This window comes from Octodon degus, unplaced genomic scaffold, assembly GCF_000260255.1.
Source record: "Octodon degus isolate 3935 unplaced genomic scaffold, OctDeg1.0 scaffold00070, whole genome shotgun sequence".
Taxonomy (NCBI): Eukaryota; Metazoa; Chordata; class Mammalia; order Rodentia; family Octodontidae; genus Octodon; species Octodon degus.
This window is the reverse complement of record NW_004524646.1, coordinates 2,680,586-2,695,831: the sequence shown is the minus strand read 5'-3', so window position 1 is coordinate 2,695,831 and position 15,246 is coordinate 2,680,586. Positions and strand designations below refer to the sequence as shown.

The following is a 15,246-nucleotide window of genomic DNA, read 5'->3' as shown; positions in this document are numbered from 1 at the left end:
TCTTTCTTTCTTTCTTTCTTCATACTCTTAAGGTTTTAAACAACAGGTTTCTTAACTCTCATTACTGTTATGCTTGGTTATAGGAGAGCTTCCAGGACTCTTGGAAGGCTGAGATGAGTTTATTGGGGATTTGTGGCTCTGGAATGTGACACCAACATTCTTCCAGGATGGACTTGCTGACTCTGGGACACCACAGCCATTTATGTCATTTTTCTGTGAGGCTTTGGTTCTGTGGCAAAGCCTTCAGTAAATGTGGGTGCTTGCCAAGAGAGACTGAGTCTCTAAAATGCTACAAAAACTGGCTTAGAAACTGAACACCAGGTTTCCAAGGCAAGGCTAGAAGAATTGGAAAAGGAGAAGTGGAGGCAAAATGTATTTGAAGCCAAATTTGCTCATGGAAAGGTCCTCTTTTCAGCTAGATCAGAGCAGGTATACCTTGAGATGCAGAGTGATGCTGGCCCAAAACCTTCTCCCCATTTTTTTATAGACCAGCTCTAGGCAGGCAGATGGCTATTGGCCCAATAAACTTAAAACCTCCATGGCACATCTTGCTTTCTTTCCAAAAAAGCTCATCTTTTTTAGTATTTTCTGAGAGTGCTAGGAAGAAAGTCTTCAGGATGTGCCAGTCATCCTGTCAGCCAGAGAGCTCAGATCTGACCAGCTTCCCTGAGCACGGAAGACCCAGCAGCTGAGAGGCCAGGCTGGAGCAGGGAGGGAGCCACGACAGGGACCACACTAAAGCCATGCCGCTCCAGTTGGGGCACCCAGAAAATTTATTTATTTTAAGGCACTTCTTTCCCACATCTCCAGGTTCTAGATATCTCATTCAGTGAGTCAAAGTATGGAGGGTCATGGACAGAATTCGTGCCAGGAGCTTCCTAGAAACCTCTGAATCCCATTTCCAGCCCATGAACATGTGTTCGTGTCGTGAGTGGCTGGAACTCAGCCCTGCACGTAGCCGGGCAGCCTTAGTCATGGCCCGGCATGTGTGTACCTGCTTCTCCTGTCGCCCATTTTGGTTTTTACTCTGCACCTACTGAGTTTGCTGTACCGCCTGCTCCTCAGCTCATGTACCAGACCCGAGGGCAGCTCCTCTGCCTCCTGGATACCCATGCCCCCCACCCAGCTTCTGGCATGGGAAAGGGATTCTGTTTATCTGTAGATTCTTGCTTCGAGAACAGCGTGACATGCAATGGCTCCCTTCATTACAGCATCCGATAAACAGGTTGGAGGAGGCCCTAGAAACATAGGCAGTGTGACATGCATGGGGTCCCCAGGCATCCCAACTGGGGTTGTCGGCTCCAGGATGCCAATCAGAGCTGAGGTCAGTAGCTACAGTGGGAACAAAAAAAGAGTTAAACTGGGGTATCTTGAGGTGATTTATTCCAGCTAAACATGTCAGTTGTTTGTTCTAAAAATACTGCCAAAGGATGGGGCTGTATGGCAGATTGTTGACACTTTGACTGAAATGAGAAGCAAACGTAACTGATACGGGATCCAGCAGGAGTTCCTGCCTGTCACACAAGGGGGCAGGGTAAGGATCCCAAGGGGCACAGCCAAACGCACAGGCCAGTCGGTCCCTAGCTCCCTCCCTCCCACACAGCCTCCTGCCCAAGCATAAGGCTGCTAAGCCCTGGACAGTAAGGCCTCTTCTAATACCTGCTAACACTTGGGCCCCCGAGGAGCTTGCTATTGCTGGATAAATGTGGTCTCAGTTTTCTAGGACATCAGATCTGAGAGTCTGGGGTGAGCTCGACAGCCCCCCAGGCTTACTGATGAGAGAGGCCAAGAGGGGAAAGGCCAGATGACCTCATTAGAAGCACCCAAACATTTCACCACGACTCCTTTTAGAGCAGCCATCGGTGTTAAACATGGTCAAGTTTCTAGAACTTTCTTCAAGGCTAAATAGCTCCCAGACAGCAGTTTACCAGCAAGCCGCCTGGCTTGGCCACTCTCTGGGCTCAGCCCCTCGACTTCCTGCTTGAGAGGATGCGCCGAGAAGAACTGAGCTCACAGACCAGCAGTCAGCACGTGGCTGGGAGCCAGGCGTCCAGATTTGACCTCGGATTTGAAAGCTTAGAGGCCAGGGCTTCCTGACTGGTGGCTGTAACTCTCGTGCCCTGGCAGAGTTCTGTTAGGCCAGCACATATTTCAGAAGTGTTTGAATTTGATGACTGGGCGGGCACACGTAACTCCAAGCTCCCCTAGACATGTTGACGCATTAGCCTGTCTGTTCTGGAAGACAAATACTGGATGGGCCTTCAGTTCCTACAGAGAATGATAACCGCAGACTCAGTGGGCCTGTGGTATGAGTGACTAGTGATGCCCCCTAGGTTGGTACCCCGTGCCCACCTGGCAGGCCCTTGCTGGAGGTGTGTGGACACCCTGGGCAGGGCCATAGCACATCCCTGATGAGGAATCCACCCAGGACAGGAAGGAAGGGCACCATCCTATTGCAGACCACAGCCCGGGCTGCCCCTTGATGTGCATTTACCGTCAGTGTTTGTTTAGAATTCCTGTTGAGCTTGAGAGCAAAATATATCAGGAACATTCCCCCAAGCAAACAAACAAACAAACAAACAAACAAACACAAGTTACATTTCCTAAGTAAAGAGGCTATGGGAACTCTTTTTCTTGGAGGTCACTTTTCTTTTTATAAAATAAGACCATTGAAGGTTAAGACTGAGAGTTATGAACCAGAGTGGTACGTCTTGAGTGTAACCAAACTGGAGCTAACTGAGAATCTAGCAATGTGTAGATTGCAGTTCAGGGGGCCTGGAGTGAATGGAGAACATGGAAATTCTATTTGTGATACACTCCCAGGATATACTGAGGCTCTCAGTCCTGGGCCACCTGCTGAGTGGCAGAGTATTCTAGGACCTCTCAAGGCCTTTTCTGCCTTTGGATTAATTGAAAAAAAAATCTATATTTTTTCTGATAAGTCAACCAGTAGCATATCAGTAGAGCAATTGGTAAGCCAGATGACCTAAGAAATTGTGTATTTCCTGTGTAGCAGTTGAGTAATGAGATCATTCACACAAGTGACATTTATGACTACAATTAGTGAGGCCCTAGGCAGTATTTGGTGTCTAGTGGAAAGTCACCCCATCTGGTTCTACACCTCATCTCTTCCCAGCTGTTGTCAAAGGGCCCTCAGGTGACCTGCCGTACCTCAGCCCCAGCACCACATAGCTGTGAGCCACACGTGGCATGGGCTCACCTGCCAGGATCAGTCCCATCCAGCTGCAGCAGGCGGGTCACAGCTGTGGTGTTCAGTGGCAGTGACAGCCCAGGACCGCAGGCTGCTCTTTGCAAAGATTCAGCCCCATCCAAGGTGGGGCTGCGTGGGAAACCCAGCTGGGAGAGCCACGGCCCCAGCCAGCCCAGGCCCACAGAAAGGGGAATGACAGTGAGTGGAGGTAGCTTTCGTACAAGCCTTACTGGAACTGAAGAGAAACACCTTGTCCCCTCCTGAGGGGCTGGCAAGTGAGATTTCTGACACGCCTCTCTAGAGCAGCGCTGAGCTGCACTCCGTCTGCTCCACCAGCCTTTTCAGACTATCTCTCCCCAGCTGACTCATCTGACTTCAGATCTCCATCCCCTTCTCTCATCACCACATGCCTTTGGCACCTCGCTTCTGATTTCTCCTGCCCTTCTGATTCCTCAGCTGGCGAACCTCTTCTCCATGTAACATTTCCTCCCAACACACTTGTCTTCACCCACCTTTGCCGTCTTTCCTTTGTTTTACCGGTGACAGTTACTCACTTTCCTTCAGGTGCTTGGCAGCCGGCTCTCCAAGCAGGCTCCCAGCTGCAGGAAGTGGGAAAGCAGTCAGGGCCCAGCGGCCAGTGCTCCTCTCGGGCACATTCCCCAGGCTTTTCTGCTGTGCTGCTTGTCTCTCTGCTCACACTCAGTAGATGTAGAAGGAGCAGGCCACTGGCATGCTGAGCCCGCGAGCTCATAGACACAAATCAGCAAAATAGCTGTTTTTGGTTCCTGTGGTTCTGTTGCTAAATCAGCTGCTGTGAGTGCAACACTCACAGTTCAGCTAGTTAGTGAGGCTTTGTGTATTAGTGCACATGTTTTCTCCCCAGTGCCCTTCACAAACACATTTTTATGCTGCCAAATAAGCTTGGGGGGAACTAGTACTTCAGAATCATTTTAGATTCTTCTAATTTCTTGCCATTGAGAGCTCTTCAGTAAGTTTTGCAATGTATATTAAATTTTGGAATTCAGAAACATCCACCTTTGAGCCTCATCTCAACCACCAGTCGTGATGTGGACTCCGGCACCCCCAGGGGTGGGCCAGGAGGAGGCAGGTGAGAGTTGGTGCAGATGTGACTTCCAGTGAGCTGGCAGTTTCCAGGAAATGGGAGCCTTCCTGGGGACGACCATTAGATGGTCCATCTGGCCCTGCCAAATGCCACTTTGATTCCTTCCCGCACACCTGGGGGTCTCATGGGAGGTAGATGTAAGTCCTTCCTAAGCTCTAACATACTGGATATTCACAAGAATTATTCTGGGATTCTTTAAGAAATTTCAAAAGTGTTGTAAAATATTTTTTATTAATAAAGTAAAACATATTAAGTAGGTCTTTCACATAACTAGACTTTCGTATGCCCTGAGCTTCGGAGTGAAAGGCGAGTCACAGATGCACACATACAACGTGATCAGGCCTTAAAGAAGCTCACCTGAGATCTTAGGCGCAAGCCCGTAGCAGCCCAGCACGGCCAGGTTCAAGGCTGCAGGGTGGCACTGCTGGGCCCGTCAGCTCTCGGAGCACCTGGCCTTGCTCTTTACACCATTTCTATTCCAAACAGCATAAAAACCAGAGCTTTAAATGTTTCTAGGTTTTTAATCCTAGCAATGAATTAGAAAATGCCACAGGTCTCCATTGGCGCCAGGAGTATGGTCAGATTTGAAGTCTTTCTCCTGTTTCTTGTTCATTCCTGCAGAGTCAGATGGACTTCAATTTAAGTATCTGTTCTGCAGATCACTAGTGGTGTGAACTAGAGCAGCTTACTTAATTCTCCACCTAATTTACAGGGCCGTCCTTGGAATCCATGATTAGATATGTGAAGTGGCTCACGGTTACTGTTATTCTTGTTATTGTTACTTCTGGAAGAAGAAGTGGCTTGCTGTGCCCCAGGCGGGAGCACTCCTGGTTCTTGCAGCCGCACTCCATTTGGGCGGTTTGCTCCTTGGTGCTGCCTCTTCCCCTCCTGTGAGGAGGCACTGTCAGCTGAGTGTCGCAGGAGTAGTAGGTGCGCAGAAAGCAGGAGAGATGGGTGGGCCAGGGGCTCCGAACCAAGGAGTGGCACGTGCAGAGGCCCAGAAGGTGAGTGACATGGGGAAGGTGGCCGTGGCTTTGTCATGAGACACGTGTCACAGGCCACGAACAGCCCCCTCAGTGGCCAACATGTGAGCAGGAGTCAGATCACAAAGGGCATTTTAGGAAATACTAGATGTGGTGGGGTTTTTTTTAAGTTTTAGTTTTTATTAGTACGTGTTTGTAGTACATAATAATTACATTCCTTGTGAGAAGTTGATATGTGCATATAACATTTAATTCTTTTTCATCCCTTCCTCTCCCTCTTGATCCCCATCTCTTCTATAAAAGATCTATCTCCCTAATTCCTATTATCTTTTATTTTGTTCTTTATTTATATTTTAGGTATAGAGAAATTATGATTCAACAGATGACACGAGTTTAGCCTTTATGGCAGCATAGTACTCCGTTGTGCATAAATACCACATTTGCTTTCCCCATTCATCTGCCGATAGCATCTTGGTCCCTTCCAAAATTGAGTTATGTTGAATTGTGCCGCTAGACACATGGGTGTGCATGCGTCACTGTCATGTGATGCCTTTCACCTTTTCAGAAAGACATCTAGAAAGCCAGTAGCTGAGTCAAACGGAGTTTCTAGTTTCGGTTCTTGAGGACACTCCACACTGGTGCCCACTGTGGTTGTACTAGGTTACAGTCTCACCAGCAAGGTAGAACAGTTCCCCCTTTCCCTTACCACCTCACCAACATTTGTTTTTTTGCATTTTTGGTGATAGCCATTCATTCTAGAATAAGACAAAATCTGAGTGTTTTGATCTGTGAAAATGCTAGATTTAAATTACCAGTAACGGAGCGTGGTATTGCAGCGCAGCTCTGCATTAGTTGTGTATGTTTTCAGTGACCCGAGGAGCAAAACATTTCTTTTTTGGGAATCAGGTGAAGGAACTGGGAGGCAGCGCAGGGGTGAGGAGGACATGTGACTCCAGACGTGTCCTGGTGCACCTGGTGGCGGGGCTGGCAGTGCCCCCTGCAGTCTGCATCAGGGTGACAATTGGACACATTGAAGTGTGTCAGATGCGGGTTTGGGCCAAGCTTTTTCATCATTTGGTTTTGCCTCAGGGTTCCTCAGTAGATTGAATCCATAATATCTTTGGACATCAACCACTGCCAATCAATGCTGATCGTTGTACTCTTGTCCCCGCACTAACGTAGCTCGTAGCTCGCACCCACCAGATGTTTCAGAGTAGCCTTGAAATGCACAGGCAGGCTTGGGTGGGTCCAGTGACAAGCACCCCTGCTTCTGTGTTCAGCCTTGATGCCTGCCTCGCCAGCCAGCTGAGGTCTGGGGACGAGGGGAGGAGGCTGCACCCCGCTGCTGTGCCTCCTGTCCCGAGTGAGCTGGCATGGGTGCCGCCGGTAGCTGGCAGCCTCGGTGCTTCTCCCTGCCCGCACCTGTGCCCTCCAGCTCCTTTCCTCTGCCAGGGTCTTCCCCGTGCTCCTCTCGCCTCTCTTCCAAGTGCCTTTTCCATCATTTGTGCTCAGCAGTTCTACTATTGTTCTTCCTGTCTGGTTCTCTTAAATCCAGCCCACACCTTTCAACTCCATATCCTGAGTCAAGTGTTTGAAAGCTGTTATTTCATGTTAATTAGAAGTTCTTTTTCCAGCCAAGAAGCCTTGCAAAGAACTGTTCCCCCAGCTGAGGCTTAGCCATGTGCTCTGGCATTTTGTGCTTTAGGTACAGTGGAAGCAATCGAGGCTAATTGCTGTGAGAGCCGCTGCACTGCCTGCAGGGCAGGGAAGCCTTCCCACCCCCTCCAAGTCCTCTGCTGAGCCTGGCTGGGCTGGAGGAGCACAGCACTCGCACCCCCACCTTCGCCACCGGTGGTGCAGCCTGCTGGGCCTCCTGTGGTCGCAGTCACCCCCATCCAGGGGAGTCTGTGGACTCCCACTAGCTCTGCGCCACAGGCTACAAGCAACCTTTTGCGCGTTCTTCCTTTGTAATACATCTCTCAGCTGAAGTGAGTTTGGTGGGAACGTGTCCCTGCCGTGCTCTGGGCTCATGCAGACCTCCGCAGGAGCCAGCTGCTTTCTAAACCCCGTGAGACACCCTGAGTGTGTGCCTCCCTCCAGGTGGCCCTGGTAGAGCTGCAAGGGAATTTCCTCCTCTTGAGCTATTATGGGCAAAAACTGAGCCCTCTTCTTCCATGTGGCCTTGCTCTTTGTTCCCATCTGCTTGCAGATCTGGCACCACATCCTTTTTATCATGTGACCTGTCGTCCCATCAGCCCAGGTTCTGAAAACCTAGGCTCAGGGAGCCCGCAGCACCCCTGTTTGGCTTTCTTTGTCTCACTGGGTAGGAGCATTTGGTGCTAGCCCACCACTGAGATTGCTTAATGACTGGAGAGGACCACACTGTCCCTTCTCTCACAGAGAGGCCTGGCTCCTCTCCAGCGCCTCGGGCTGAGGACGGTGCATCATGCATCCTTGAAGAACTGCCGCATGTCTAACTTAGGTCACTGCAAATGCACTTCTTCATCGCCATGGCGTGTAAAGAAGGCAGGGAGTGAGCAGAGGTGATCAGAGGCCTGCTTAATGCAGAGCACAATCCTAGGCACTGTGGAAGAAGCGGGGCAGCAGAGCCCTTTTACGTACAGAACACAACTGTCCAGGGGGCGCTGTTGTGAAGCCCCAGTGTCCTCCAAGAAAGAGTTACAAACACCACCTCCTGAAAAAGGTGACTGCAGGAGCTGGGGAGATGGCTCACCAGAATAAGTGCTTCCCTGGCAAGTGCAAGGGCCTGAGTTCAATCCCCGGATCCACCAAAGGGTGATTGCAGAGATGACAGTGATGGGCTGTGCTGAGGCGGGGGTGACCTGCAGTTGCTTTTGTCTTTCTCCCTTTTAAATTGTCCTTAACTGCAAACACTCACTGGTGTGGTACCTACTGAGTAGAGAACATAGAGTGAAAGTGGTATCGATGGAAGACTTACACGAGGAAGTAGGTTTTAGTTGCACTGGGGAAGAATTAAGAAGCGAGCACAGGCGAGGACGTGACATATGCAGTGACAGCACTGAGGGAGAAGCATGGCACGTAGCTGGGAGATACCAATGGGAGGAAGGACGCACGGCACAGGGCACGATGCTAAGGAGAGGACGGCAGTGGCTGGAGGGCCACAAAGGACTAGAGAAGGAATCCTGACTGGCTGTTATCCTGACTGGCTGTTTAGGGAGTAAGATATTGTGGTGATTTGCTAGGCTAGGGCAGAAAACATGATTCCTTGATGTTTTTAATGGTACTTGAGATTTAACCCAAGGTCTTTCCACTGAACTACATGTCCAGCCCTGTATTGTTCATTTTATTCATTTGTTTGTTGGTTGGTATCAGGGATCGAACTCAGGACCTTATGCTTGCCAGGCAGGTGCTTATAGCACTGAGCTATCTCCCCAGCCCTGTATTATTTATTTTTCTCTTGAGATAGTGTCTCACCAAGTTGCTAAGTTGCACAGACTAGGCCTGAATTTGTGATCCTCCTGCCTTACCATCCCAGTGCTTGGAAACGATTACTGGGGATCTTTATAAGACTTCTGAGGACTGGGCAGGTTCAGGGATGGGAAGATGACTGGCAGAGAATCTAGGTTTGTGCCAAGACTTCTCTATATATTGGTGAAAGGAACCAAGAGAGCTGAGATTGGCCTTGTCCAAACTGATGTCTCCAGAGAAACCAAAGGAGAATTAGGAGGGCATAAAAAGGCTCTAGTATAGTGCTCAGAAGGTGTGGATGGAGGCTGAAGCAATGGTGGTAACAAAAATCTGGGTGATTGTGGAGCCCTGACATCTACCCTTTACAAAGCAGGAAGAGATGGGTCTGGATCTTACTTTATGTACCTTTAAGTCAGGCTTCTTTTTTGTTTTGGCCAGCTCAGCCCACCCTGAGGGTGGAGGCTGGTGCAGCATGTGGTGCCAAGGATCAACCCCTGAGCTATCTTGCCAGCGCTAGGTCAGGCTTCTTGAAGCTTCTAAGGAAGAACATCATGGAAAGTTATCTGTAGATACTTATATCAATCAAGTCATAGCTCCTGTGTAATTTTGTAAGTGAACCAAGATTATACTTTTAATGAAACTTTGAAGGCTCATACATAAATTGGTTTTGTTCTAAAAAGCAGCATTAGTGAGATCCCCGTGTCTTGACTTCAGGTGGCTATTCTGATGCTTTTAATTTGGCCACAGTTAGCCACCCTGGACTGGCACTGGGGAGCCCAGTGCAAAGCTGTGTGTTGATCTGGGGTTCTGGAATCCTTGACTCTGCGGCCGCTGCTTTTCCTAGACCATAGCTAGGGATGCCCCATTCGGAGTCCAGTCACCCTGAGCCCGGGGCCGAGCCCGCCTCTCTGTGCAGCTTGAGTCGGGGCCCTCTGGCTTGAGCTGCGTGTTTTTCTCCCTTGTCTCTCCTTGTAGACTGCTGTTTTCCAAAGTGAAGCTGGAGTCACTGTGCCGGGGCCCGGATGAGGCGCTGCTCACCTGTAAGCACATGTTACAAATATGGAAATCCTGCTACAACCTAACCAACCCCAGGTAAGAAGCCAGGCTTGCATGGGTCCCCACCTGGCAGCGCCGTCTCTGAGTGGTACTTAGCAGGTGTTAACGGTCACCTCCTGTACCCTCACGTCCCCTCAAGTGGCAGATCCTAGTGATGGAGCCTCAAACCATTTTCTCTCAGAAGCTGATGTAGCCCCAAGTCATGGGTTTCTTCTGCTTTTGCTGCCATGGTGAGCCATAGGCTCAGTTCCCACCGATCTCTCTCCAACCTTTCTCTGCCAGCCATGTACTTAACTCCTGTCTTGCAGGTAATTTGTGTATGGACCAGTCACCAATGTATTCCAGATGGGATTCCTGCAGTATTGTTTTTTTAAAGGCTACATAGACAACAGACCGCATCCTACTAAGGAGAGGAAAAATTGCTATATATAAACTGGCAAAAAGTTAAAATGGTGACTCACGCAAATATAAGATAAATAAGTGCCAAAGATTATATATATAATTAACTAATGAGGGAACCAGTGACATGTTAAGGTCCGTTTAAAGAAGAATTTCAAAAAGTATACACAGAGGCAGAAATGCTAAAATAGGTTTGCAAATAGAGGCAGAAACAATACCCTAGGAGGCAGTTCATATGCTGACATTGCTTGGGGCTGTCTTTTCTGTAGGTGGACATCCATTGTATGTCTAGCAAAGAAAATCCATGTGCTCTACTGTCAGTTTTCTGCAGATAAACTTCTGTCCTTTCAGGACGGTCAAGTAGCCTTGTCAGGAAGGAGCGAGAGACTCCTCTTGGACTCGGCGGCTCTGGGGAAGGCAGCGTGGACCCAACACGCTGCAGCCAGATGCCCGGCTGCCCGCAGGCCCGCTGGCAAGGCTGGGGCGCATTTCCTGGGGCAGAGCATCTGAGGGAAGGCGCTCGGGTGGGTCCAGCGGTCACTGGGGAGACTCCCCCAAAGGCACCCTTACAGCCACTGTCTGGAGGTCACCATTGCCCTGCGCTGACTTCCCCATGCTTTTGGTGACAGGTAATAATGAACCTGGCCTCTTCCCTTTTGTGGGTTTGGTCTAGAGTACAGTTCATTGTAACTTAGAAGGAACTCAGCTCATCTGAGATTGTCAGCCCGACTGGAAGTCGCTGTGTTTCCTTCCCCAGAAGGCCCGCTCTGTCCGTGGCAGCAGTCTGCCTCTAACCCCACCACCGCCTGCAGACACTGCCCCAGCTGGTTGCCTGGGTGCGGGAGCGCAGCCTTTGCCTGTACCCCCTTGAGGAAGGAGAAAATAAACCCATCAGCTTTCACGTTGCCAATTTTCCCTCCGCTCTCCACACCTCTCCCACCTCCCCACATTTCCTCCCACTTAGCAACCAAGAATATTGAGTGTGAGGAGAAGAAAATAGCAGAATTGGAAAGCTTTTTAAAAATACTTAACCAAACGCCTGGGCCATGCCCATACTTCCTCTGTTTCCTGAAGAAGCTCTCGGGGTCAGAGCAGAAGGACCCTGGTCTGGTGTGAGCCTCAGCCGCCGTGGGGGGCGCTCCCTCCTCCCTCGCGCTGCCTCCAGCTCCTCCCCAGAAGCTTCCTGTTTGTTTAGATTTTTAAACTTCATTTTCTCTGGGATATAAATAAATGTTTCTTGGCAGTCCTCACCATGGTGCAGACTGCGCTGTGCTCCCAGCCTGCTTGCATCAGAAGCGGCCCCAGCCTCAGAGAGCAGCACAAAGAGACAGGGCTGTGTCCTGACACTTCTCGGCCCCAGATGAGGTGACATGGGACCGGCAGCTTAATCTACCTTCAGATCCTACAGGGCATTAGGAAAGGGTGAAGTCACACGAACAAGTGTATGAGAAGCATCCCTTCCTGCAAATAAAACAAACTGGACATGGAGCAGAAATATTTTGGCAGGAAGCAGTTCATTTCTAGCCAGAGCAGGCTCTCTGATGTCACGACTCTGGCCCCTGTCTCTGCTGTGTGCAGGGGTGCTGGGCCCCGTGCCCCACCTCCTAGGACTCCCAGTCTTCCCTACCCTTCCTGAAGCTCAGCAGAGCCCCCAGGCAGCAAGAGGAGGCTGAGGAAGACGTGGGCAGCCTCAGGGAGTGAGTGGCCAAATTGAGAACAGACCCGAGCTTCGTGTTCTAGCAGCTCTTTCCCTCTTTATTTTTGCTTAAAGGAAATCACAGTATGAGCTAGTCCCTGAACGGAGGCTTAGAAAACTTGCCAATAGGGTTCCACCTGCAGTTGTAGAATGCAGCTCTTGCTGTGAGCAAAATAGTGGGTGTCATTCTCTCGAGAGTACATTTGTCGAGGCGTTTGTCATTTCAGAAGCCTGGATTCTCTTTCCCTGGCTCTGCAGTTTTGCTTGCATTTAGGATAGAAATCTGTCTCATGTTTTGTCTCTTCACCCCTGGCAGAGATAACACTTCCTTGGTTCTTGTGCATATTGACGAGGCCATTCAAGACCGTATGAATCTGACCTATTCTCCCCAGAAGGGCTCAGCAGGCTCCCTGCCCTGAATTGCACAGCATTTCAGCCAGGGGTGGTAATAACTGTGTTTATTGAAACTTCTCTGTGCCAGTACTGTACTAGGCCAGTCATGTGTGGTCTTCAATCCTGGCATTAGCTTTGCAAGATAACTATTGCCATTTCCCTTTTATAGCAAATAAAATTGAAGCTAAAGGAAGCTACATAACTCATCTGTTTTCCCAAGGAAGCAGCAGAGCTGCGATTCAAACCCATGTCCATGGACATCAACATTCCCCTCATGACAGCGTGCTGCCTGTCTTGAGGTGACAGTTTCTTTAATTGTTAACCACTTCTTTTCCATTCTTGTCACTGCCGCTTGACCCATATCCATTTTCAGTCATTGGTTGACTTCTCCGTGGTTGGAAGAAATTTCTTTTTTCTCCTAAGTCTTAACTTCAGTCACGTAGCAACAAACAGTGTTTAAAGTCAAACACACATGCACGCACGCACGCACGCACACATTTTTCTCGCTCTGGCCTCACTTGGAAGTAGGAGAGCTCACTTCATGCTGAGTGTGACCAGCCTTTTGGTACAGCTTTTCTTTTTACAAAGCAGGATCTCATTTCATCTTTGAAGAAGCTAGATAAAATGGGCCAATGCCACGTTATGTCATACTCCTCTTACTGATGAGAAGAATAAGAGCCAGGGATATTGAGGGTTTCTCTGATAACCTAGGCCTTGGAGGCCTGAAGAAAAACAGGTCCCTCTCACCCCCACCTCTTCTCTGTTTGCCACCCATTCTCCTTTCCTTAATCTAGTTTTCACATGTGCCAGGTTCTGCTCCAGGAGGCAAAGCTGTGGAGAGAACTCAGAGTTTCTGCCTCCTCATCTCCCACTGCCACCACTACCACCACGTTGCCCTTGCGTTTTGCCTCCATGTGGCCATGAAAGACAGAGCTTTCTCAGAAGTTCCTAACTTCCAATACAGCCTTAGATGTCATTACAGTATAACCTGAACAGTCTTAGTGGGGAATAGCAGGTCCCTGACTGTGCACCCTGTGCCTGGGGACATCCCAGACTTGTGCTCCTCCCAGTTTCCTCTCCCTGAACTGTCTCTCCACATCACTGACTAGAAGTGGGTTTCTCCGCCTCCCTACCCTCCTCTGTGGGAGGTGGCCAGGAAGTGTGGAAGTGAGGACAGGTGGCTCCAGGAGTTGCCCAAGCATCCTGGGCCAAAGAGGGAGAAAGGACATGATTTCAAGGCTGACCAGAGTGGGCCAGCTAGGGACTCTGGCCCTGGTGCCTCTCACATTCTGCAAGCTGTAGCAAAACTGGTTCTTGATTGGCTAAGGTGCTATACCACAGAAGTGAAGAACTGAAAATTGCTTTAATTGTCTAGCCAAATTCTTAATCAAAAATACCGAATTATTTTTAGTAAGAAGACATTCTGGGTGGAAGCAAAGGCATCCCCAGTTTATGAAGTGTTGCTTGTATGCTGTTTTCAGGAGGAAATAAGGAAGATGAGTGAGGAATGTTGGCAAGTGTAGCCTTCACTAAGGAGGTGCATCCTGTGTGATTTCAGTGAGCAGGTGCACCGATGAGTATGGGTTTTGTCAGGGTTTCTGACATTTGAACTGGGTGGTCCTTGACTTAGCTGTTCCACGCCTCCCCTAATGACACAGGAGCCCAGGGATGAATTGCCTCTGGTATCCACCAGCTGCACTGACCTCAGAGGCGTGTTTGTAGGTGGGTATGTGTATGGCACCTGGCACGTGCCTAGAAATTACAGCCCCGCAGAATCCTCCATCTACACCAGCCCCTTCTGTCCCTCACAGTTCCGTGTAGAAGGATAAGTCTTCTCATCTGGCCAGGGCACTCGCTGAGCCGCAGTGGTCTTGCTTATTACTGACCGGTGTAGGAGGAGAACCAGGTCCCCAAGCTGGGTCCCAAGACCTCCATCTCTGGGCCCCCCCACAGCATCACAGGGGGCAGCCAAAGCCCCTGTCTGGAGCCCGGTGAGATGCAGGCCTGCAGCACTGTGACTGAACACACCCAGGGGTGGACCCTGTCCCAGGCAGGGCCTTCCTGGCAGTGCTAGCACCCACTGTGCTCTGGAATCCCCACCAGGATGAAAAATGCCACTATATTTTTGAGGCAAAGTTTTCAGAAAACCTCCTAAGTGGGGAGCCACTGCAATATTATCAGCTACTTAATCCTTTGTCACATTTATATGGAAGTGCAGTATGAGCAGACCAATGTTAATTCTGCAGTTAGTGAAAATTTGTGTGTGCTTTTATGTTATCGCCTGTTCAAACTTACTGTTTTGAAGTTATGGATGTAATTAACAGAGCAGTTGCCAAAAAAAGCTGCATGGGATGATGTAATAAGTGTAGGCTGACAAAGATCCTGTGTTGCAGGAAGTCTCCTCTGTGCCCTGTGGTTTCCTCTCATGCATACCGAATACAGAAACTGTAGCCTGTGAGCTTTATTAAGTTCCATACCAAATCTTGTTGTACTGCTTTCAGCACTAGCTACCTAGAGGAAGGAAATTGCGTCCCTTTATTACAGAATTTAAATTTCTGAACAGCAACAAAAAATTGTTCTTCAAAACCCCAGAAGGATTATGGTGATGGAGGGGGTGGGGCAAAGCAATAGTTTTTATATTATTTTTAAAACAATTTTTTTAGTGTATTTTAGTACAGGGTTACAGGGTCTCACTACACAGATTGGAGTCATAGTGATTTTCCTGTTTTCAGCCTCCCAAGTGCTGCGATTACAGGCGTGTACCACCACACCCAGTCTCAATCACTATCTTAGCGCACCCCAGCAGCAGGGCTGGCAGGGCAGGCCAGGGTTCAAACCCTGGCTGCTGCACACTGCCTAAGCCGGTGCTTTAGTCTGCTGAGCTATCTGGCCAGCCCTAATAGTTTTTTTTTTTTTTTTTTTAATTTTTTTTTTT

At 49.4% G+C, this 15,246-nt stretch overlaps 1 protein-coding gene across 7 annotated transcripts in view; it reads left to right on the top strand.

The window, feature by feature from the left end:
* Positions 1-15,246, top strand: part of Ttc7b (tetratricopeptide repeat domain 7B) — a 251,424-nt gene that overhangs the window by 175,780 nt on the left and 60,398 nt on the right. For all 7 annotated transcript variants that reach the window (XM_023719660.1, XM_004635133.1, XM_023719658.1 and 4 more), the window contains one exon: positions 9,743-9,859. In XM_023719660.1, coding sequence (XP_023575428.1) covers positions 9,743-9,859 — 117 coding nt within the window. The remainder of the gene's footprint in view (positions 1-9,742; positions 9,860-15,246) is intronic.